The sequence below is a fragment of the Bufo bufo genome, chromosome 2, assembly GCF_905171765.1.
Source record: "Bufo bufo chromosome 2, aBufBuf1.1, whole genome shotgun sequence".
In the NCBI taxonomy this organism is placed as follows: Eukaryota; Metazoa; Chordata; class Amphibia; order Anura; family Bufonidae; genus Bufo; species Bufo bufo.
The window spans coordinates 549076182-549100402 of NC_053390.1; the positions used below are offsets into that span (position 1 = coordinate 549076182).

The 24221-nt window shown below is 44.6% G+C and overlaps 1 protein-coding gene across 8 annotated transcripts in view; it reads left to right on the forward strand.

Moving 5' to 3' along the window:
• The first annotated feature begins 389 nt into the window (after nt 1–389).
• The window catches only part of LOC120989770 (heterogeneous nuclear ribonucleoprotein D0-like), a 26902-nt gene continuing 3070 nt past the window's right edge, over nt 390–24221 (forward strand). For 3 of the 8 annotated variants that reach the window (XM_040418077.1, XM_040418080.1, XM_040418078.1), the window contains exons 1-7: nt 391–691; nt 5566–5628; nt 8805–8973; nt 15566–15727; nt 19063–19194; nt 20069–20168; nt 20244–20402. In XM_040418077.1, the coding sequence (XP_040274011.1) occupies nt 504–691; nt 5566–5628; nt 8805–8973; nt 15566–15727; nt 19063–19194; nt 20069–20168; nt 20244–20402 (973 nt within the window). In that variant the 5' untranslated portion in view covers nt 391–503. Of the gene's footprint in view, nt 692–5565; nt 5629–8804; nt 8974–15565; nt 15728–19062; nt 19195–20068; nt 20169–20243; nt 20403–24221 lie in introns of all 8 variants that reach the window. The other 5 variants (XM_040418081.1, XM_040418082.1, XM_040418079.1 and 2 more) reach the window with 5 other exon arrangements.

The window sequence follows — 24221 nt, forward strand, 5'->3', positions numbered from 1 at the left end:
GGGCTGCAGCAGGGCAACAGGGGCACACGTTTGTGTGCAGGAGGCCTAAAGCTTTTTTTTTTTTTTTTAACCGCTAATCATCTCAGCCAAAACGTGTGCATTTTTGCCACTTAGTTCTCCCTGAGAAGTGAACCATGCTGTCTGAATTCTTAGGTATCTGACCTATACCACATGTTATCGTTAGTGGTCAAATGGAATACAATTTTTTAAAAAAAAAATAGTAACATACTTGTTCTAACAAGCTGTAGAAGAAATCCAGTATGTATATATGGAGCCGGATAGGTACACTGGGTGTGAGAGGGTTGAGCGAGCCTATGGTAACCTGTCTTACTAACTGAAGTCGCCCGGCGGCCATTTCAAGCGGTGTCGCCGCCATTACTTGTCGCTGGTGGGCGGTACCATGAGTAGCGGAGGGGGAGGAGTGGCACGGACGAGAATCCGCCATTCTTCTTCTTAGGCTTTGCTGCAGCGCTTTCCTCGTTATTGTTTGTAAGCGGACGGAGATGTCGGGCGAAGTCGAGATGCAAGAGGAGAGCATGATGGAGGCGTCCGCCAGCGAAGCAGAGGCAGAAACGGAAGCAGAAGCCGAAGCAGAAGCTGAAGCTGAAGCTGAGGCCGAGGCTGAGGCCGAAGCCAGCGGCCCTAGCGAGGGGGGGAAGCTGAACTCCGGCAAGGCCGAGGAGGACGAGGGGTGAGAGCTACTTTCTGATCTAGATGGGCACCAGTACCAGTGGGCACTGCCCTTCAGAACCGCCCGTTATCTGCATGGCCCGGGCTCAGAGCCCGTATGTTACAGTGTGTATATATATATATTATACACAAAGTATCATGTATTTGAAAGGCCTCGCATGCTAAGTACAAGTATCCCTTTTGCCAGTAGAAGGGCATGGTTACAGGACTCTGAAACTATTAGGTTTCCATTTCCAAAACCGGTTCCATATCTCCTAGGGGCAGGGATTAGATATCTGATTTCCATTGCACAATGCTACAATGAGTATATTGGGCCCTGTTCACACTATGCCAGTAACATCCCCAATGTCTGCGCTGAACATAAACCCTCCACACATGCAAATGGATACGGTATGCCAGCCTGTGTGTGTGTGTGTGTGTGTGTGTGTGTATATATATATATTATAGTAAAGAGATAGACATTCTATAACTGGAAACACCCAGAGAGAATATATATATATATATATATATATATATATATATATATATATATATCTAAAGGAACCTTTAATATATAAAATATGTATAAAAATATAACAGGCGATAGAAAAGTGTTAAAAACATAAATCAGGAACCTGTAAAGTACTCTCCACAATATCGCAGCAAGCTAGAATCCTGATGGACCGTTAGTTCGAAGCCACCTAGGGTAGACAGAATCAAACATGGATGCATAGATTTCACAGACGTATAGGGAATCCAACTTCTGTTAGTGAAGGATGTTTCCACCAGTACAGGTATAGATGGTGTAAGTGGTACCAGTATAGTAGGTATTAATGGAACTGTGTTGTATCGAATTGCTCCTATTAGTCTAACACTGAATGTCTCAGTCCGGTGGAGGGAATCGCTCCCAATAGTTAGTGTATCAAGTATCGGGACCATCCTCTGTAAGTGTATCTTCACATAACAATGTATAAATGTCTCTAAGGCCTCATGCACATGGCCGTTGTTTTGGTCCGCATCCGAGCCGCAGTTTTGGCGGCTCGGATGCGGAGCCATTCACTTCAATGGGGCCGCAAAAGATGCGGACAGCACTCCTTGTGCTGTCCGCATCCGTTGCTCCGTTCCGTGGTCCGCCCCAAAAATATATAACCTGTCCTATTCTTGTCCCCGTTTTGCGGACAAGAATAGGCAGTTATATTAATGGCTGTCCGTGCCGTTCTGCAAATTGCGGAACGCACGCGGATGCCATCCGTGTTTTGCGGATGCGCAGTTTGCAGACCACAAAACACAACGGTCGTGTGCATGAGGCCTTAGAGTAACTTGCATGACGTTATTCACGGGGCCGTTTTATGAGCCTAATGCATCCACGGGTCAGGGAAGTATATACACATTTCATTCAGGATTAGGGTCGCAGTCCGGTACTAGCTGGTGCCTACAGTGGCGTCCCACCTGGCATTAGTACCCTGACCGCAATTACCTGTCCCGTCGCTCCGGCTACCCGCTTTCCTTTTGAGTCCGGTCCTCTGTCTCAGCTCCGCTGGCGGCGTCCCACGTGTCAGTAGATTATTCGCGTCTCGGCTGGCGGGCTGTAAGATCGCAGTCCTGAACCGGCAAATTACCAATGGGTGAAGCGATTCAAGTTGTATTTCTTCCAAACATAGACTTGCAGGTGTATTAATATAATACAACTTGAAGCGCTTCACCCATTGGTAACTTGCCAGTTCCGGACTGTGATCTTACAGCCTGCCAGCCGGGACGCGAATACTCTACTGACATGTGAGACGCTGATCCAACCAGCACCGCATGGACCGGACTCACAAGGAAAGTGGGTAGCCACAGCGACGGGACAGGTAATTGCGGTTAGGGTACTAATGCCAGGTGGGACGCCAGTGCACCAGCTAGTACCGGACTGCGAACCTAATCCTGAAGGAATTGTGTATATGCTTCCCTGACCCGTGGATGCATTAGGCTCGTAAAATGGCCCCGTGAATAATGTCATGCAAGTTAGGGTACTTTCACACTTGCGGCAGAGGATTCCGGCAGGCAGTTCCTTCGCGTATGCAAACTGATGGCATTTGTCAGACGGATCTGGATGCGGATCTGTTTGACAAATGCATTGAAATGCCGGATCCGTCTCTCCGCTGTCATCCGGAAAAACTGATCCGGTATAAATTTTTGTTGCATGCACAGACCGGAATTCCGGATCAGTTTTGCAGGAACACTTAATGACTGATCCGGCACTAATACACTTCAATGTAAATTAATGCTGGAACCGGCATTCCGGCAAGTGTTCAGTCTTTTTGGCCAGAGAGAAAACCGTAGCGTGCTGCTGTATTATCTCCGTCCTGAAAAGTCAAAAAGACTGAACTGAAGACATCCTGATGCATCCTGAACGGATTGCTCTCCATTCAGAATGCATGGGGATAAAACTGCATGCACAGACCAGTAGAAATGTGAAAAAAAAATATATAAACGGAACCGTTTCTCCGGATGACATGCTGAGAGATGGATCCGTTCTTGCAATGGATTTGTAAGACTGATCCAGATCCGTCTATAAATGCTGTCCGTTTGTATGCAGATTGCCGGATCCAGCAGGCATTTCCGGCGACTAAACTGCTTGCCGGATCACTCTGCCGCAAATGGGAAAGTAGCCTAAGGCCCCTTTCACACGGGCGGATATTCCGCGCGGGTGCAATGCGTGATGTGAACGCATTGCACCCGCACTGAATCCTGACCCATTCATTTCTATGGGGCTGTGCACACGAGCGGTGATTTTCACGCATCACTTGTGCGTTGCGTGAAAATCGCAGCAAGCTCTATAGTGTGCATTTTCCACGCAACGCAGGCCCCATAGAAGTGAATGGGGCTGCGTGAAAATCACAAGCATCTGCAAGCAAGTGCGGATGTGGTGCGATTTTCAAGCACGGTTGCTAGGAGACGATTGGGATGGAGACCCGATCATTATTATTTTCCCTTATAACATGGTTATAAGGGAAAATAATAGCATTCTTAATACAGAATGCATAGTACAATAGCGCTGGAGGGGTTAAAAATAAATAATAATTTAACTCCCCTTAATCCGCTTGATCGCGCAGCCTGGCATCTCTTCTGTCGTCTTTGTTGTGTGCAGGAAAAGGACCTGTGGTGACGTCACTCCGGTCATCACATGGTCCGTCACATGATCTTTTACCATGTGATTGGACCATGTGATGAGCACAGTGACGTCACCACAGGTCCTTTTCCTGCACACAGCAAAGAAGACAGAAGAGAAGCCGGGCTGCGCGATCAAGCGGATTAAGGGGAGTTAAATATTTTTTTTATTTTTTTTTTAACCCCTCCAGCGCTATTGTACTATGCATTCTGTATTCATTATGCTATTATTTTCCCTTATAACCATGTTATAAGGGAAAATAATACAATCTACAGAACACCGTTCCCAAGCCCGAACTTCTGTGAAGAAGTTCGGGTTTGGGTACCAAACATGCAGATTTTTCTCACGCGAGTGCAAAACGCATTACAATGTTTTGCACTCGCGCGGAAAAATCGTGCATGTTCCCGCAACGCCCGTGTGAAAGTAGCCTAAGAGACATTTATACATTGTTATGTGAAGATACCCTTACAGAGGATGGTCCCGATACTTGATACACTAACTATTGGGAGCGATTCCCTCCACCGGACTGAGACATTCAGTGTTGCTAGACTAATAGGAGCAATTCGATACAACACAGTTCCATTAATACCTACTATACTGGTACCACTTACACCATCTATACCTGTACTGGTGGAAACATCCTTCACTAACAGAAGTTGGATTCCCTATACGTCTGTGAAATATATGCATCCATGTTTGATTCTGTCTACCCTAGGTGGCTTTGAACTAACGGTCCATCAGGATTTTAGCTTGCTGCGATATTGTGGAGAGTACTTTACAGGTTCCTGATTTATGTTTTTAACACTTTTCTATCGCCTGCTATATTTTTATACATATGTTCTATATTAAAGGTTCCTTTCGGTTTATATAGTTTTCTCTGGGTGTTTCCAGTTATAGAATGTCTATCTCTTTATTCTTTTTACAATTTTCTGACTGGGTGAGTCAGTCGGACATTGAGCACCGTACACATGAAAGCAGACAGGTGAGCCGTCTACACCTTGTATTTCAGGAGCAGTCACCTCTCCTGACATGTCTGCATCCCCCCAGGAGTGACAGTGCTGGGCATCTTTTCATATGACTGTGGCTACGCTGGTCGCAGGCAGGATCGCATTGTAGCAATAATCCCATAGAAATGAATAGGATCGAATGTGTTTTCTGCGACCCCCGACACGCGAGTCACAAAAAAAAATCCAGCAGTGTTGGGGTCACAGTAAATATGTGAGTCACGTTGCGATCCTATTCATTTCTATGGGATCACCGCTACACTGCGATGCCTTATTTCTGCTAGAAGTTATGAATGAATTTCCAGCAGTTTGTAATGCAGGTCCAGATGGGTGTTACCAGTTGGAGGTGTATCCCTGCAGAGTCGGACACTACAATCAGTGCTGCTAGTGTCAGATTGTGCAGGGACACATCCCAACTAGTAACACCCATCTGGACCTTCATTTCAGACTGGCAATGACATATAGAGCAGGGATCAGCAACTTCTGTCACTCTGGCTGCTAGGGCGGGGGGATATGGCCTAAAATCTATATCGCGATATAATATGAACTATGTGCAATAACCATATATATCGCAATATATTATTTTCTCCACCAGCCCCATGCCATTGCCATTTGCCATCATCCATGTCCCCCAGCCAGCGCCATGCCATAGCCATCCTCCAAACCCAAACGCCGCCCCCCCCCCCCCTCCTCCCCCCGGGTGGATACAGGCCCCTGCTAATATACTTACCTTTCCTGCAGGGAGCGCTGCTGGCTGATGGAGTCCACAGGAGATGGACCTCGTCTTCTTCCCAGCATGCACTGGTAGGTACCTGACATCACACACAACGTCAGCCAGCGCGCTGACTATGTGTGCACGCAATGGCCCTGGCCAGTGCAACGCGGTGCTGAGTCGGTCGGCCACGGAGCGGTGAGTGAAGAGCTTCTTCAATTCACTACTGCTCCGTGGTCATCTATCGTGATATAGCTAAAATCTATATTGTTGCCCAAATTTATATAGTTTATATCCAGGGCTGTGGAGTCGGTAGATAAATGCTCCAACTCCGACTCCTCCGTTTTTGGTACTCTCGATTCTGACTCCTCTGTTTAATATGCGAATGTATTTTATACATTCCTTGAAGGAAAGAAAGGCAACATACATGTCATTAGCACAGAACTACTGGCTAGGAAGCTGCTGCCTTCTCCTTTGTGTGCTGATCTTCTGCTGATGATCGGGCAGTGGGAGGATCCAGGAAGGGGAAGGGGCATTTATTGTAAAACCTGATTTCCCTATTAGAATCCCATAGTCATGTTTAAAGTTTCAGCTAACAATCTGAGGTTACAAGTTTTTATAGCCTTAGCTGAATGACAGCAGTTTTTCAAATGGTTTACAGCTTCAGTCTTGAGCTATTGACTATCCATTCCCGTCACTTATACAAGTATCTAGTCCTGCAAAAGACATATCTGCTTAATCAGTTATCAGTGAGAGGCGAGGTTAACCATGGGCGTTGCGTTCCCTGTAACAGCGGAACACAACGCAATGGAAAGTATAGGTATTGGCGCTCCTAACTGTGCGTTGCGTGCCATATAGTGAAGCATATGAAAAGCATGCTTCTTCCTGGTCACTTAACGTGTTCGTTTTGCGGTAACGTGACGCACTGCATGCATTGGCCTTTATTCTTACAGTAGAGAAGTACCGTATTTTTCGCAAAAGTGGGGGGAAAATAGCAGTGCGTCTTATGGGGGGGCGAATGCTGCGACCGTCCGGTGAATAGGCTGAGAGGGAGGAGGGGCTGGGGGCCGGCATCTGTTTCTGTAATGGCAGCGGGGCCCGGTGCAGTCACTGTATTCTACTACACCGGGCCCCGCTCACTGTAGTATACGGTAATCATATCTAACTTGTGGGTATTGTTAAAGTATTCCAATCATCTTAAATCTAGCGCTGTACTACTTACTACTACTATTACTAGTGCATCTTATGGGGCGAAAAATATCATCATACAAGATGTAATCCTCACAAGCGGTATTAGTAAATCAAGCATACAAATTCAGGTGTGTATTACTTAGGATGTACAGTAGGAATGATCAACTGTTCATAGTCACCAACATATGCAGCATAACATATACATTACTAGATAAAGAGAGAAGAAAAAAAGAGCGAAGTAAAGGAAGCTAGAAACAGAGCGGAAAGAAAGATAAAGAGGAAGGGAGAGAGAGGGGGAATACGAAAAAAAAAAAAAGTGAGGGAATTGGGGAAAGCTACATAATTCTCAGCCGAGGTATCTCTCTAGGGCTAGAGTTTGCCCATGATGAACCACTGCACTCAAGCAGTAAGTAAGTAAGGAGTGAAAGTCTGGGGATTCCTGGAAGTCAACCCATTTCGACCAAATCTTGAGATATTTGGAGGACTCATCAAGCGCTTCTGAAGAAATCTCTTCCATCCTAGCAATATACAACATTTCCTGGTACCATTCCTTCATAGTAGGGACATGTCGTGCGCCAGTGTCGAGGGTACCTGTTTTTATAGACCCTTGATACTATATTAACACTACTATAAACATAAGGTCATCTAGAGAAACAGCAGGTTTTTAAAATTCTTTTTTTCCTTTAGGTGTTTAGGTATTAGAGCAGGGGTAGGCAACCTTCGGCACTCCAGCTGTTGCGAAACTTCAACTCCATGCATGCATGCTCTTTTCTTCTCAAAACTCCCATAGAAATAAATGCAGCATGTTGGGAATTGTAGTTTCACAACAGCTGAAATGCCTAAGTTGCTGACCCCTGTATTAGAGCAATCAAATAAAAGTTATGTTTTAACATAAGGATCAGAAAGGGTGTTTAGTTTAGCCTTCTGGCTATTAGTTTTTACATTCATAAACCGCCACATTGAGCTCCCAGCAGCAGATAGAAGCCTGCAGGGCACGCTGGGACTTCTTATGTCACATCACCTGGGCACATGGTCTTTGCCAGGGACAGCATGGCGGGAACGGAGCCTCAGCTGAGCACTTTATCCGCAGCCGGCAATGGCACGCTCACCGTTTTCATAACTGAAATGGAAGCTTACTGCTGCTGTGTGTTCAGCGCACGGGAGAAGAGGGGTGTGAGAGGAGTGGTCAATGGCACGGCAGACCGCTGATACTGATAAATCGACAGCCTCCTCCCTAATAACAAAGCTCTGTACTGTACGGAGCTCTGCTATTGGAGCTTTCAGGCACCAGCAGTATTGCTGTGCTGCTTCAGTGCGTTCATGAATGGCAGTGAAATTATCGTGCGTATTCACACGCATTAGACATTTTTTAGGGAGTAAAACTGCCTGTTCAGGCGTCTATGATGCTTGTACAGGCGTTATTGTGACCCACCCCTTTGACAAGGATGCGTTAAAGGGATTCTGTCACCTTTTTACCCTATAGAGATGCGGACATGCACGGCTTGATCGCCGCTAGCATGTCTGCAATATACCTGTCCCATAGCTCTACTCGCTGTAATCTCGCGGTGCGCGAGCTCACGCATGCGCAGTTCCTTCCCTGAGGCTCGCGCATGGCGAGATTACGGTGAGCTAGGAGGAGATTCGGAGGACGCAGGCGGTGCTGGGCTCCTTCACAGGGGGCGTGGCTGGGCTCCAGAACCATTAGTACAGCCCCTTGGGCTCCTTATATTATATATATTATTGCTCATTTACACTCAATAAAACCACACAGAGCTATGGGACAGGTATATTGCGGACATGCTAGCGGCGATCTAGCCGTGCATGTCCGCATCTCTATAGGGTAAAAAGAGGTGACAGAATCCTTTTAACACCCATTTGTCAAAATTTTTCATAAGTTTCCAGGAGAAATAACAAAGGGATGGCACAATATGGAGTGTTAAGCAAACCTGGAGATTACACCTGTTGACTAACACACACACAAGTCAGGATTGGTGAGAGGCATTCTTTATTGTAACTGTTGGTCAATGGTTTGTTACTTGGTTAACTTTCTTGAAAATGTTGTTTTTCTTTTGTGCAGGAAGATGTTTATTGGAGGGCTTAGTTGGGACACCACAAAGAAAGACCTGAAGGATTACTTTGCAAAATTTGGAGAAGTTGTAGACTGTACCTTAAAATTGGATCCAATCACTGGTCGGTCAAGAGGCTTTGGCTTTGTATTATTTAAAGAATCTGACGGTGTTGATAAGGTATAACTTTTTTTTTTTTTAGCTTTTGAGTGCATTTATAGAAATGTCTGTCTCTTGCTATGATACGTATGGATACTAGAACGCAGGTCATTGGATGTTCCTTCCTATAAGGTGACAGGTGCCTCCACTTACTACTGAATGCAAGGTCTTTGGTATTATCTGCTGCCCTATGTCCCAGACTGCTCCTGGTGGGCAAAAAGGGCAGCACTCAACAGCCATCTATTAATGATAACTGTGTGTTCTCATCCTGCATGTCTTGTGTTTTTGACAGAATAGCAGACATCCTAAAAAGCGGATGGAAGGATATGGGTTTGACCATTGGCCCAAAAGTTAGCTTGTGCCTTCAGGCTTCCACTAAAAAATGATCATTAACCAAGTTCAGACTGCCCATAAACTTTAACCACTCAGGCGGTTTGCACATCCTTGTGGAGATGATGGCTGCAGTGGGATCAGGCAGGTACAGGAATGGGGAGCCAGTTGTCCTTGACAGCAGGGCTCCCCATCGAAAAGGCAGAGATGGTTTATTACCACATCACCATATACACGGTGCCCAGTGAGTGCTACGTATACAGATCAGGCAGCGCCCATGCCATTTTCTGCTCCGGTCCCAGCTGGGTAACTGCACAGGCTGCTAGGTCTTTCTGCAGTACATGTCAGGAGGTTGTATTCCACCTGTAACTCGGGCGCGTAGGAGAAATCGGCAATGAAAAAAGTTATATAATGCTGCAATGCCCCCAAAGGTCTTGTATGAGCTTATGGTGGGCACAAAATCCACAACTAGCCCTTATGGCAGCTTCTAGCCCTGCCCCCCAGTGGCTGTTAACCACCTAACAGTTCTGCCCAAGCACAGCTCAGGCAGCAGGGTTGGGGGGATATTGCTTTATCTGCTCATACCTCCGGATTGGTAGCAGCTAGAATCGCAGCATTATCTCAACATCAGAAGGAGATATAGGTGTTAGAAATCGAATTGGGAATAAAAGTGGTAACACCCTTCACTTTCAGCTACATTCACTGCCATCCTGGTTTCTAACAGTGATACCTTCCGATGTAGTGAAGATAATGCTGTGATTCTGCTTGGAATGTCAGCTTTAAAACAAAGGAGGATGCTATGTCCAGGGATGTAGCAGCTTACCCCGTCAATAGGAGATGAAACAACAGACAGCACTCCAAGTAAAAGCTAGTGGTGTTTATTCACCCATGTGGATGGCAACGTTTCAGCTCATACAAGAGCCTTTTTCAAGCAATGAACACAATACAAAAAGGGGTATATATAGGCCAACCCCTATGACATCACAGTGTAATCAATTAACAACCAAGTGCAAATAGTGCATGTGCAATAAGTTTAAGTATAAATATAGCAATGTAAAATGCAAAGATAAATCGATAGTATATATCAAATACATTGTATAATGAATTGCTATTATGCATTCATTATACAATGTATTTGATATATACTATCGATTTATCTTTGCATTTTACATTGCTATATTTATACTTATTGCACATGCACTTTATTGTACTTGGTTGTTAATTGATTACACTGTGATGTCATAGGGGTTGGCCTATATATACCCTTTTTGTATTGTGTTCATTGCTTGACAAAGGCTCTTGTATGAGCTGAAACGTTGCCATCCACATGGGTGAATAAACACCACTAGCTTTTACTTGGAGTGCTGTCCGTTGTTTCATTATATATATATATATATATATATATATATATATATATATATATTTGTCCTGTCCCACATAATAAAACAGAATAATTTATTTAATACAGTATGTATAACCCAAATTGGTTCCTAAAAACCTATCTTATCCCACACATAAAAAAAGCTGAAAAAATGATGGCTGCCGAAACACACAGGGGAAAAATGTTACTGCTCCTTAAAGGCTATGTACAACTTTGGGGGACATTTTTTTAATTATTGCATTTTACTAATTTTGAGCTGACAATCACTTCTTCAATTGGTCTTTACTAAACATTTTGAACCACTGTCTTTGTGCAGCCTTGAGTTTCTCTAGTAGCAGCATCTGAATTTTCACTTTGTTCCATCAGGCAGCTAAACTGATGGCTCCTTATCTCTGATCTCTGACCTTATAAACACTCATTATAGCTGAATCCTTATCATGGGGTACTTTTATACTAGCGTTTTTCTTTTCCGGCACTGAGTTCAGTCATAGGGGCTCAATACTGGAAAAGAACTGATCAGTTTCATCCCCATGCATTCTGAATAGAGAGAAATCTGTTCAGGATGTCTTCAGTTCAGTCACTGAATGGCGTTTTGGATGGAGGAAATACCGCAGCATGCTGTGGTATTATATCCGTCCGAAATTCCGGATCAGATGCTGGATCTGGCATTAATTTACATTGAAATCTATTGGTGCCGGATCCGGCATTAAAAATACCGTAATGCCAGATCCGTCCGGTAAAAATGTGACAAAATATATATAACGGATCTGTTTCTCCGGATGACATACAGAGAGACGGATCCGTTCTTGCAATGCATTTGTAAGACGGATCCGCATCCAGATCTGTCTACAAATGCTGTCCGTTTGCATGCAGATTGCCGGATCCGGCAGGCAGTTCCGGCGACGGAACTGCTTGCTGGATCACTCTGCTGCAAGTGTGAAAGTACCCTTACTGACAAGTGGCTTAATCCTGTATTACACAGACAGATTATCTGACATATTTTCTGACCAATCATTGGTCAGATAGCCAATTGCAGACACAGATCTTTTGTTACAGACACCATTGGTCTGATTGAACAGATATTGGTCAGATAATCTATTGGTGTAATACAGAGCTTTAAATAAGTGTTTATGACCTTTTAGTTATTTAGAGATAAGTTTATTAGATGACTGGAACAAAGTGAAATTAAAAAGCATAATTCACACAGCTAAAAAGAGTTAACCCTTTGTGACAGAACAGCTCAATATTTTTAGTAAAGACCGATTGGGGGAAAAAGGATTTTTGGCCTAAAATGAGTAAAATGCAATGATAAAAAAAAATTGCGTGTTCATAGCCTTTAAGGCAAAGATAATTGTGTCACTAAGGGGTTATGAATTGGTGTCCCCTGAGTTGTGCGCCAACAAGATTTTGGGAGGGTTTTTCCAATTTAAATGTGACTGTTAGGGCTCTTTCACACCTGCGTTCTTGTCTTCCGGCATAGAGTTCCGTCGTCGGGGCTCTATGCCGGAAGAATCCTGATCAGTTTTATCCTAATGGATTCTGAATGGAGTGAAATCCGTTCAGGATGCATCAGGATGTCTTCAGTTCCGGAACGGAAAGTTTTTTGGCTGGAGAAAATACTGCAGTATGCTGCGCTTTTTGCTCCGGCCAAAAATCCGGAACACTTGCCGCAAGGCCGGATCCGGAATTAATGCCCATTGAAAGGCATTGATCCGGATCCGGCCTTAAGCTAAACGTCGTTTCGGCGCATTGCCGGATCCGACGTTTAGCTTTTTCTGAATGGTTACCATGGCTGCCTGGACGCTAAAGTCCTGGCAGCCATGTTAAAGTGTAGTGGGGAGCGGGGGAGCAGCATACTTACCGTCCGTGCGGCTCCCGGGGCGGTCCAGAGTGACGTCAGGGCGCCCCAAGCGCATGGATCACGTGATCGCATGGCACGTCATCCATGCGCATGGGGCGCTCTGACGTCATTCTGGAGCGCCCCGGGAGCCGCGCGGGCTGTAAGTATACCGCTCCCCGCTCCTACTATGGCAACCAGGACTTTAATAGTGTCCTGGCTGCCATAGTAACACTGAACGCATTTGGAAGACGGATCAGTCTTCAAATGCTTTCAGTACACTTGCGTTTTTCCGGATCCGGCGTGTAATTCCTGCAAGTGGAGTACATGCCGGATCCGGACAACGCAAGTGTGAAAGAGGCCTTAGAAGTGTAGAGATTTTTATTTTTTTTATTACTGTTAAGCATTCTCCTCTCTCTGCACTAAAAACATCTGCAGTTTACTTATATTTCCTTATATGCACCCTTTCTGCTATCCAGGAGTGTGTAGCATGACTTAAGAGCCACACAGTGACGTTCTATATACCTTCACCGGTGACGGCCCTTATGGGGGTGAAATGTCTACGTTGTATTTTAAAGGATATAGAAACAAAATATTTTATAAAAGATATACGTATTGTATGTATTATGCATAGGCATCAGCAGAATCACAAGGGTCCGTCTGAGAACTTTTTTTTTTTGCTGCTGAAAGTGTGGACAGCATTCTCGTCAATGGGGTCTGTCTGTTGCCTTTTTGGGTCAGTAATGACCCTAAGCCACTCTGTACACTGCTGAGATGGGAGGAGGCTTATAAACTGGGAGGAGGACTTTCTATAACGCCCCTGAGCTGCAAAACACTAGCAAAGGTGCTGTTTTTTGGGATGGAAATCTACTAATCAAGCAAACGTGTCAAAAGGCAGTACAATATTACAGGTAGATTGATATATAGATTTTTAGGAGAAGATATGGTATAACTTGTATTTTATTCATTTAAATTCCTGCTCATTCTGGGCTTTGAAGTGAAGGAGGCGGTCCTATCAGTGATTGACAGCTCTCTCTGTATACACAGCCATAGAGGGAAGGCTGTCAATCACTGGACCACCTCCTTCACTTCAAAGCCCAGAATGAGCAGGAATTTGAAATGTATAAATTTCAGGTTCTACTGAATCTTTTCCTATAAAACTATACATCAATCTGCTCAGCTCCTCCTGCTCTATAAGATGATACCTTCAGCTCACAACCATGTTCAACGTGACCGGTTCCCTTTAAGTGAATCTGTCGGCCTAATATATTGACCTATGCCCATATTACTAGTAGTCAAACTGGAGCAAAAGCATTTTGTGTGGCTTGGCTACTAGGAGTGCTGAAAGAATAGGTCGGAGCCCCCTCCCCCACCAGTCAGGACAGTGATTGGGCTGCCGCTGTATAAGTGAATATAGCCAGACTCAAGCTATGAGACCGGTGTATTCTTTCAGTGCTCTTAGTAGCCAAACCTTGCAGAATTCTGCTGCATATTGGCTACTTGTACCGACCTGTATCTGTACTATAGTTCCTTACATAGGGAAGCATATTACATAGACAGATCCTCAGTAAGCTGGGATTCCCTCAACAAGGATCGCACAAGGCTTTAGATAGAATGTCCTTGGGTTTCTGTGGGGCTATATCTGTAACGGAGTGCCAGTAATCCCTGATTTACACTTCATGCATATGGCAGAGTCATCTGCCACCATATCGTGTTCTGTTGGGCGCTGTACATCTGCAGATTTCCTCCCCTAGAGGCAGAGATTCTGTGCATGTATGAAACCTACGGCTCATCACAAAACTGAGGAGTTAGGGCTCATGTGCACGACCGTGTGCTGGCCGGACCCATATTGCGGCCCGCAAACAGAGGGTATGCAAAACAGAATGGAGACACAGACTACGTGCTTCCATGGGGTTTCTGTCCATGCCCCCACACCGCAAAAAAAGTAGTGCATGCACTACATTTTTGCAGTGCGGACCCCATTCAAGTTAATGGGTCCGTGATCCACATTCAGCGGCCCCATGGTCGGGGACTGTGCATTGCGGACCGAAATTTATGGTCCACAGCACGTGCCTGGTCGGCACATGGTCGTGTGCATGAGCCCTAAGGCTGAGTTCACACTTCAGTTATTTAATCAGTTATTTTTAGCAGTTAGGGGCAGGGCTCATGCACACGAACGTATTTTCTTTCCGCGTCAGTTATTTATTTATTTTTTTTCATTTCAATGGGTTTTTTTTTTTGGACTGCAAAATAAATGCGGTCATGTGCATGAGCCCTTACTGTGAGCGAAAACCCGTAGTGAAGCCTACACAGAGATGAAGTGTAAGGGAAAGATCTGCACCTGTGTCTTTCTCTCGCACCTGGTTTTGGGTCACAATAACTGACCAAATAACTGAAGTGTGAACTTGTCCTAATACAGCCATTTGCATGAAGCCTAATACTAAAGTACTTTGGGCCATCACAGAGGGTTGGGGCTCACAATTACAAGCAATTACCCCCAATCCTGCATGGACGGACCTGCGGAAGGAGTCTTGCCTGATCCCTGCTGCTAGGTTTTGGCTTCCTCGCCGCCTCTGCAGATCGACTGTCTACCTGGTTTTAAGTGGGTAATGTGGCTGCTACAGCCAATGATTGGGTGCAGAGGTGACATGACTCTTGGGGCTCATGCCTCCACAGTAGCCAGTCACTGGCTGCAGACCGTATGTTCACACAGGAAGACCGGCCGTCTGTAGAGGCTGGGGTGGGGTAGAGGAGCCAGAACACAATGGCAGGGGTCAGGTAAGTATGATTCCCTTTGCAGGTCTGGTGATGCTGAGGGGTCTGCCAGAAAGGCCCCCGGGGGGAACAATCCCTTTAAAGAGGACCTGTAACCTCTCCTGACATGTCTTTTTTCGTAACATCTTGATTTTGCTATTCCTCTGTTATTGCTACTAGAAGTGTCTGATGCCTATGCTACTCTTAAACAGTGCTGTATAATATGATAGATCCACTTCAGTTCTGGTATATAGGCAATGTCCAGTGTTACCTATGGTCATGGTATTCTTAACAGTTTATTCTTCTTACAGGTGATGGAGCAGAAAGAGCACAAGTTAAATGGCAAAGTTATTGACCCAAAAAGGGCAAAAGCAATGAAAACAAAAGATCCAGTAAAGAAAATATTTGTGGGTGGCTTGTCGCCAGACACCCCAGAAGACAAGATAAAGGAGTACTTTACAACATTTGGGGAGGTAATTGTTCTTTATGGAGTCAGGATCTGCTTTGATGCTTTTTAGTGGTCACCAGATCACAGGAAAATTCTTTCATCATGAAAAGGAGTCTGCCGCTTGGACAGATCTTCTTTAACTACAGCATCTAAAAGATACCTTTTTAAAGGGGTTGTCCCATCTCAGACAATGGGGGCATATCAATAGGATATGCCCCCATTGTCTGATAGGTGTGGGTCCACCGTTAAGACCCGCACCTATATTGAGAACGGGGCCCCGCAAGTGAAGGAGGGCGCATGCGCAGCCGCCCTCCATTAATTTCTATGGGGCCGCCGAACATACCCGAGCACTGGCTCGGCTATTTCCGTCGGCCCCAAAGAAATTAATAGGAGCCTGGGCCGCGCATGCGCGGTACGCTCCCATTCACTTCTATGGGAGCAGCGCTTGGTGGTGGATGGACCCCGGGAAATCTGGGTTCCTCCAGCCACAGCTCTCCCCGCTCTGTTCTCGTTATAGGTACGGGTCCCAGCGGTGGGACCCGCACCTATCAGACAATGGGGGCATATCCTAGCGATATGCCCCCATTGTGTGAGATGGGAATACCCCTTTAAGGGTTCTTTCACATGAGCGGATGCCGTACGTAGAATCCGCTGCATGAAAGACTCTTTGCCTCTCTGTGATCTTTATACTACAAAATCACAGTGAGATAAAGTAGTCACCGTGATTTTGTAGTAAAAAGATCAGATCGGCAAAGAGCATTATTAATCATGTTACTGCTCCGTGTCTCTGCTGTCCGGAGCGGGGCTTGGATTCCACGCACAGCATCTGCTTGTGAAAGAGCCCTAAGAGAAAGTGGACTGGTTTGAGTTCCTGTGTGGTGCTTTAAAGGTGTCTTAATATCTGGGATAATGATGGCATATCCCTAGAATGTGGCCATAGGGGTCCCATGTCCCTAGGATTTGCCATCAATGTCAAGTCACGTCCCACATCTGGGACCTGCTCCTATCTCTAGAACAGCACCCTCCGTTCACCGCTATGGGAGTTCTGAAAATAGCAAAACACTCTCACCCCCATGGTCACGTTTTCTGAATTATAGTCTGTAGGGAGCTATGAACGTGGCTGCAGTAATGATATTGACCTTTTAAACAGGCCTTGAGCCATGACTCGGATAATAAGCTAGCCAACACCTCATCTGCAGAGAGTTGTTTCCTTAAAGAGAGATTATATCCCCCAGATCATGATCAAGTCCTTCTACCCAGTTAAGCCAGTAGTCTCTGCTCTGCACTGATCAGGGGCAATCACCCCAAAACAGCTGTCTGGAGATGAGCTGCTGACTTAATTATTACCCAAGTCATGTCTCAAGGCCAGTTTAAAAGGTTGAACATTGACTTCTAGGATAGCTGCCTTACATCTGGTGGCATCACCTTTCTTATTCTTTTGGAAAGATTTGCATATCTTCTCCCCAGAATCCCAGAGGAGCATTGCCTGACCTGTAAGACTCCTCAAATCAAATAGATGGTCTCCATAATTAGAAATCGTATCCCTCAAATGTCATACTTATGGCATTCATGTGTTTTTTTTGTTTGTTTTTTTGCCACTATCATTTTGTTGTGTTTTCTGTGGCATTTGTCACATTTTATAAATGATGCAACATCATGTTTTTCAAAGACTCCCATGATTAATGTGAAATCCAACAGAGAAAAACACATTACCGGTTTGATAAGAATTTTTTAATACGATGAATGTTTGAGCTGCCGGGTGTTCAGAGATGGTGCTATATGTCCATCCATCATAGCAGTTCCCTGCTGCAGTGTGAAACAGAAAGCAAAATAGTCTGCAGACCCTAAATATGAAGGCTGTAGAACCAAACAAAGACCAAGTTGGTAGGTGATTTTTAGCTGAAAATGTATAGCCTTTAAACACAATGGCCCATATTTACTATTGTGGCTGCCCCAGTTTTGGTGCAATTAGTTGCATCTCATCTGAGACACATTTATGAAACAGCTATATGGCCAACAATAATGATGCACTGCTCTTTGTCCTCTAAGGGGTTATGACGTCACATGAAAGGGCTTAAGATGTGTAATTTTGGCACAAAATTCAATTCAAAAACACGCCAACCAACAGACGACGTAAAGTGTACACTGACTATTAGATGGGATTTGTAAATCTGCCCCAAGGCATTTTTAAAGAGGTTGTCCAGACTTTTTAATATTGATGACCTATCCTCAGTATAGGTCATCGACATCAGATCAGCGGGGGAGACGATGCATGCAGTGTGCACGTGCCGTCTCCCTTCTCTCTTCCTCCTGCTGCTATGTAGATGGGACAGCAGCGGAGCAGGAAGAAAAAAGGGAGATGGCACGTGCACAGTGCATGCTCCATCTCCCCATACAGGTGATCGGCAGGGGTGCCAGGTGTCTGACCCCTGCCGATCTGATATTGATGACCTGTCCTAAGGATAGATCATCGATAGTAAAAGCCCAGACAACCCCTTTAAGGCCTATGGGAGCTGCATTGGAAAAAAAACATGGCGTTCTTTTAAAAACCGCTTCCCTCTTGTCCATGGGCCATGGCTAGTATTACAGCTTTCAAGAATGGAACCCATGAAAGTGAAAGAGATCAAGTGATTTTTTTTTTTTCAATTGTCTGCTGATTTTGTAGGGGTTGTCCAGGGGGTAAATATTATTGGGAAAGGCCTTAGGCCTCTTGCACCTGAACGTATTTTTATTCTGTGTCCGTTCCGTGTTTTTTTTTTTTTTTTTTTTTTGCGGACCGTATACAGAACCATTCATTTCAATGGGTTCGCAATTACAAATGGAAGGTACTCCATGTGCGTTCCATTTCCGTTCCGCAAAAAAAATAGAACGTGTCCTATTATTGTCGGCATTACAGACAAGGAGCCAGCTGTTCCATTCCGCAAAATACGGAATGCACACGGACGTCAGCTGTATTTTTTGCAGATAGTTTTTTTTGCGGCCTGCAAAATACATACGATCGTGTGCAAGAGGCCTTAGAGTGGGAGAAAAAAAAAATTAAAGTAGCTTTAACCATCCTTTGTCAAACCGGCCACTCCCATTCTGACACTTACTGGGTCTTTCTGTCCATACTTCCTGGTCCTGTCTCATTTTCTAGGAATGCTGCTCACCCAGTCACTGGCTACAGTAGGCACCCACCTAATGGGAGTGGTGAGGGTACATACATTTTTACCCCCTGGACAAGCCCTTTTAAGCGTTGTTTATTGAGACTGGAATACCTCTCTAAGGACTGTTGAAGATAAAGCCTTGCTTTCTTCTATTCAGCGTGACTTTGGATAGGTGTCGGACATTTTATGCCATTTGTTATACCTTTCTTTTCAGGTTGAATCAGTTGAGCTTCCCATGGACAACAAGACCAGCAAGCGACGTGGCTTCTGCTTCATCACATTTACTGAAGAAGAACCAGTGAAAAAAATCATGGAGAAGAAATACCATAATGTCGGCTTGAGTAAAGTACGTCTTGCTTTTATGCACAAATTGTTACAACCCTTTCTACTTCAGTTAGCACTCACCAGACAGGGCGTTCTGAACTACAACAGCAGTGCACCCCTAGCTTGCATTCAAGGGATTGTGCAGTGTCATGATATTCATGACCTATCCTCAGGACACTCAACCCCCGACACCACCATCAGCTGTTTGAAGAGCCTGCAGTGCCCTTCGTTTTCTAAGTGTTTACTTGCTGTGGCCTCTTCAATCAGGTGATCATTGGAGGTGTCAGGTGTCGGCCCCCCACTGATCTGATCCTGAGGTAATCAGTGTCATGACGCTGTACAGCGCCTTTCAGGGAGTTAGACTAGGGAGCATGACCCTCCAGAAGGAGACACAGCATGCATGTGTGATGCAGCTCAAGTGATTTAATGCACAGTTCAGGCATTGAAAACGATTTATGTGTTTCATGCTAAAAAGTGCCATAAAGACCGCTTTGCACAAAGCAGTTATTATGGCTTTTTGTTAATTTCCAGACTACTGTACCAGCATTTGGCTAGTATGAATGCAGGGAAAGATGAAGTATTGTTTAACGGGGATCTTGGCCAATCGTGCATGCAGGTCGTTGAGGGTCTTTAAATATCGCTGTTGTTAACCTACACAGTAGAGTAGTACTGCCAAGCACACAGTAGTACTGCCAAGCACAAGGCAGCGATGATGACTGAGATGTCCATCCAATCCTGGTGAACAATATTCTAAACCACAAATGGTTTCATGTAAATAGCCTTTAGTTATTGCATGGCTTCGAGCTGATCACATACTATTTCTTTTTGCTCTTACTCAGCCATGCCCTCTAGTTGTCCAGTTACAACATCTGATTCTTTGTTAATTGTTTCCGTAGTGTGAAATCAAAGTAGCGCTTTCAAAGGAACAGTACCAGCAGCAGCAGCAGTGGGGCACGAGAGGCGGTGGATCCTCGTCAAGATCACGCGGACGTGGAGGTTAATAGATCATTTACAGATTATTAGTAGATGTTGCACAGTTTCATTCCTTAATCTGGTCCTACTGATTTTTAGCAATTCCGTCCATAGGCTCAAATCAAAGCTGGAATCAGGGATACAGTAGTTACTGGAGTCCAAGCTACAGTAGTTATGGCTATAACAACCCGGGTTATGGAGGCTATGGCAACTATGACTACACTGGTTATAACTACTATGGATATGGAGATTACAATAGTGAGTATCAGTCATTTAATATGACATTACATGTAGCTTGTCTTATGGCCATAAAAGCTTTTGGCTATATGATGCAAAATGTCTCTGCTTTACTTGTTCAGTCCAGTCCATTCCCACAAGCGTAATTCTAGGTCTGCATTTGTTCCGCAATTTTGCGGAATGGGTGCGGACCTAATTATTTCAATGGGGCCGCAAAAGATGCAGAAAGCACACCGTTCCGCAGCCCCCGCAAAAATATAGCGCATGTCCTATTCTTGTCTGCAGTCGCGGACAAGAATAGGCATTTTCTATATAGCGCTGGCCATGTGAAGTCCGCAAAATGCACATGGTCGGTATCCATGTTTTGGGGATCCGCAATTTGCAGATCGCAAAACACTTACGGTCGTGTTAATGCACCCTTAGGCTTCATTTACACGTCCGTGGAACACTGTCCTTGAGATACCGGACTAGCATCCTACTTGGGCTACTTTCACACTTGCGTTAGGTGCGGATCCGTCTGGTATCTGCACAGACGGATCCGCACCTATAAATGCAAACTATGGTATCCGTTCAGTGCGGATCCGTCTGCATAACAGCTTTTTCAGATCTGAGTTTTCACGATCGTGAAAACTCAGATCCGACAGTATATTCTAACACAGAGGTGTTCCCATGGTGATGGGGACGCTTCAAGTTAGAATATACTAAGAACTGTGTACATAACCCGGTATTTAAAGCATTGGTGGCAGTTGCCACAGGCTAAACCCCCCCCCATCATTGGTGGCAGCGGAGTGGCATTTCCGATCGGAGTCCCAGTTTAATCGCTGGGGCTCCGATCGGTTACCATGGCAGCCAGGACGCTACTGCAGTCCTGGCTGCCCTGGTTACTTAGCTTATACTTACCTGCGCTGTCTGTGGCCGGCCGGGCGCTCCTCCTACTGGTAAGTGACAGGTCTATGCGATGCGCCGCACACAGACCTGTCACTTACCAGTAGGAGGAGCGCCGGCCGGCCACAGTAGGGGTCGCTTTGTGCCGCCGCAGTACAGTAATACACTCATATAGATCATACGAGTGTATTACTGTACTGCGGCGGTGGCACAAAGCGCACGGCGTCATAGGAACCAATGACGCTGTGCGCTCCTGCACTAAGCAGAATGCAAGTCCGGTATCTTACGGACCGTGTTCCACGGACGTGTAAATGAAGCCTAGCAGAGAGAAAAAAAAAAACTTCCTTTTTGCCCATTGCAACCAGTCACAGCGGAGCTGAGGAAGGGTCAGCAGTGTCTGATCTGGTATCGCAGGATAGGTCATCAGTATGAAAATCTCGGAAAACCCTCTTAAAGTGTAACTGTCATTTTGGTTTATTTTTATATAGTGTAGGGACAGGGATGTTAAACATTTTTGTAATATACTTCATTAGGGAAAGAGATTTTTCTTTCTACTAGAAAAAAGCCCGGTATGAAGACTCTTGGCAAAGCTCTAACAGCATTTCTAAGAAGAATTTGTCTTCAGTCTGTGTAAAATACAGAGGCTCTTGTCATTACCTCAATCCCTGTCTATGTACATATGCCCTAACTAACTGGCATCATTCTGCCTATCTGACTTGTTACATACCAGTCTTTAGTGCTTAGTAAAATGCTGAAGGCAGACTCTCCTTAGTAATGCTCAGTTCCAACTTTGCTAGAAGACCCTTTACACTGAAAGCCAATTACACTTTACCCATAATAGAATATACAGTTCCTGTCCAGCTGTGACACTATATGGAACTGTAGCAAGATCATTATACAGTATAACACACTGGGGCAGATTTATGAAGTGGTAAAAGTTAGTATTAAAGGGTCTGTGCCACTAATATAGATGTATCCCACCCAATGGATATCGCTGTTTTAGCGCCTTCTCCAAATACCATAGTTTATCAAAACGGCCTTATTCTGCAGTTATTAGCGTACCATTGCACTCTGTAGGGAATCTGTTTTCAGGTTACGTCATGCATTGGGGCCTTATAATGTAGGAAGCCTCATTTGTAAGAACAAGGGGCGTGGTTAGTGTCACATGATCTGCTGATGTCAGGACACATCTCACTGCCCTAAAGAATGATGGGACAGCAGACACATGACAAACCAGGAAGTAGGATTCAGGCATGGGGGGTAGGAGAAAACTGCAAACAAAGTAAATTTGAAAGAGGAGTGGGAGCTACAGTAATTGTTGAAAAGGCACTTTAGAGTGAAAAGTAGTTTATAGCACAAACCCGTTTATACTTAAAGAGGTTGTCTGAGTTAGTATTGATGGCCTATCTCTATGTTGCAGCCTTGTGCTAAAATGAAAAAAATTTAAGCTTTTCCCAATCATTCTGCACTTTCACATGGTGAGAAAGTGAAAACAGAATGTTAGAAATCTTTGCTATAGGGTTTCTCTGGGAATTATGAAAATACTTCAATATTGCTTTATTGTAAATATATTCCCAAATACCTTTCATTAGATATGTCTTGTTTTATTTTTGTCTAAAAGAAATAAAATGGCCGCCGTCCTATTAGTGCATACAAAACCTGTCCTAATCACACAGCAGGACAAGTTACTTAACACTGAGATAAAGACCTGCCTCAGTCTTCTCTCTGCTATACTTGTCAGTCATTATAATCCTGAATACAACTGATAGGATCTTCAGCTGAATCTCTGGGAATGGAATTCATGAGGTACAGAGAGGAGGTGGGGATGTGGCTAATGGGCAGCAGCACTTGCATGCAGTCTCCATTACCACAGCAACACATTACCAGTCTGTCCTGTCCATGCTCTCTGTACTTCATGTCGCCTCATGAACTCCATTCCTGCAGAGATTTAGCTAAAGATCAGATATTCAGGATAATAATCCCTGACTAGCAGAGAGGAGGATGAGGCAGCTCTTTACCTCAGTGTTCTGCAGTAACTTGTCCTGCTTGCTCACAAATATTTGCTGTATATGCATGTCTTATACAGATTATACCTTAAATGCTATAAAGCTGGTCTGGATGGAATCCTAGTGAGACAGTCTTACCTAGTGGTTATCTCATAGAATGATATATCATTGTGTCTGTGTCCATATGGGGTGTTACTTTTGTTTAATGTGACAGAAGGGTACAGAGGGGTGATAACCAGTTTGGGGGGGGGGGGGTGTTATCTGCACAGACTCACTCTATCCAATCAGTGCTGCCATTTTCAGACTGTGCAGATACACACCCCCAACTGGTTACCACCCCTCTGTACCCTTACTGCAGACTGCTAGCAATTCATTCATAGCTTCTAGTAGAAATAATAAAGGAATGGCACAACATAGAGCCATAAGAATAGATGTTCCAGAATTGTTGTTATATAGGAATGCATGTAGCTATTAAAACATGCATGTCAGGAGTGGTGACAGGTCCTCTTTAAAATATTTACACCCCTTCCCCTATTAGAATATGAAAGTAAACCAAGGCTCCTAGTGCACTGCTTTAAACTGGTACCCTCAAAAATGCATATAGGCACCCTTTCAAGGCATTCTTATATTTGTATACATGTTTTACTTCCAATAAACCCAACCAATACACATAGTAAATGGCAATAATATACCTAGAATAGTAGAATAAAAAAAACTAGTACGATAGTTCAATACATCAATATATTAGAAATTAAAATAACTCTCTGCAGCCCAGTCCAGGGGTGGGCCCTGCAGTAGTAGTGATATTCCACTTGGTATTGTGACCAGCAAATGTATAAAAAAGATGGAGTTTACTGGATGTTATGCACACGTATGTGCCGGAATTGTGAAGCTTTAGTAACTGCAGGATTAGTGCATTCCTGTGAACACAATCCTATCTATCCTATGG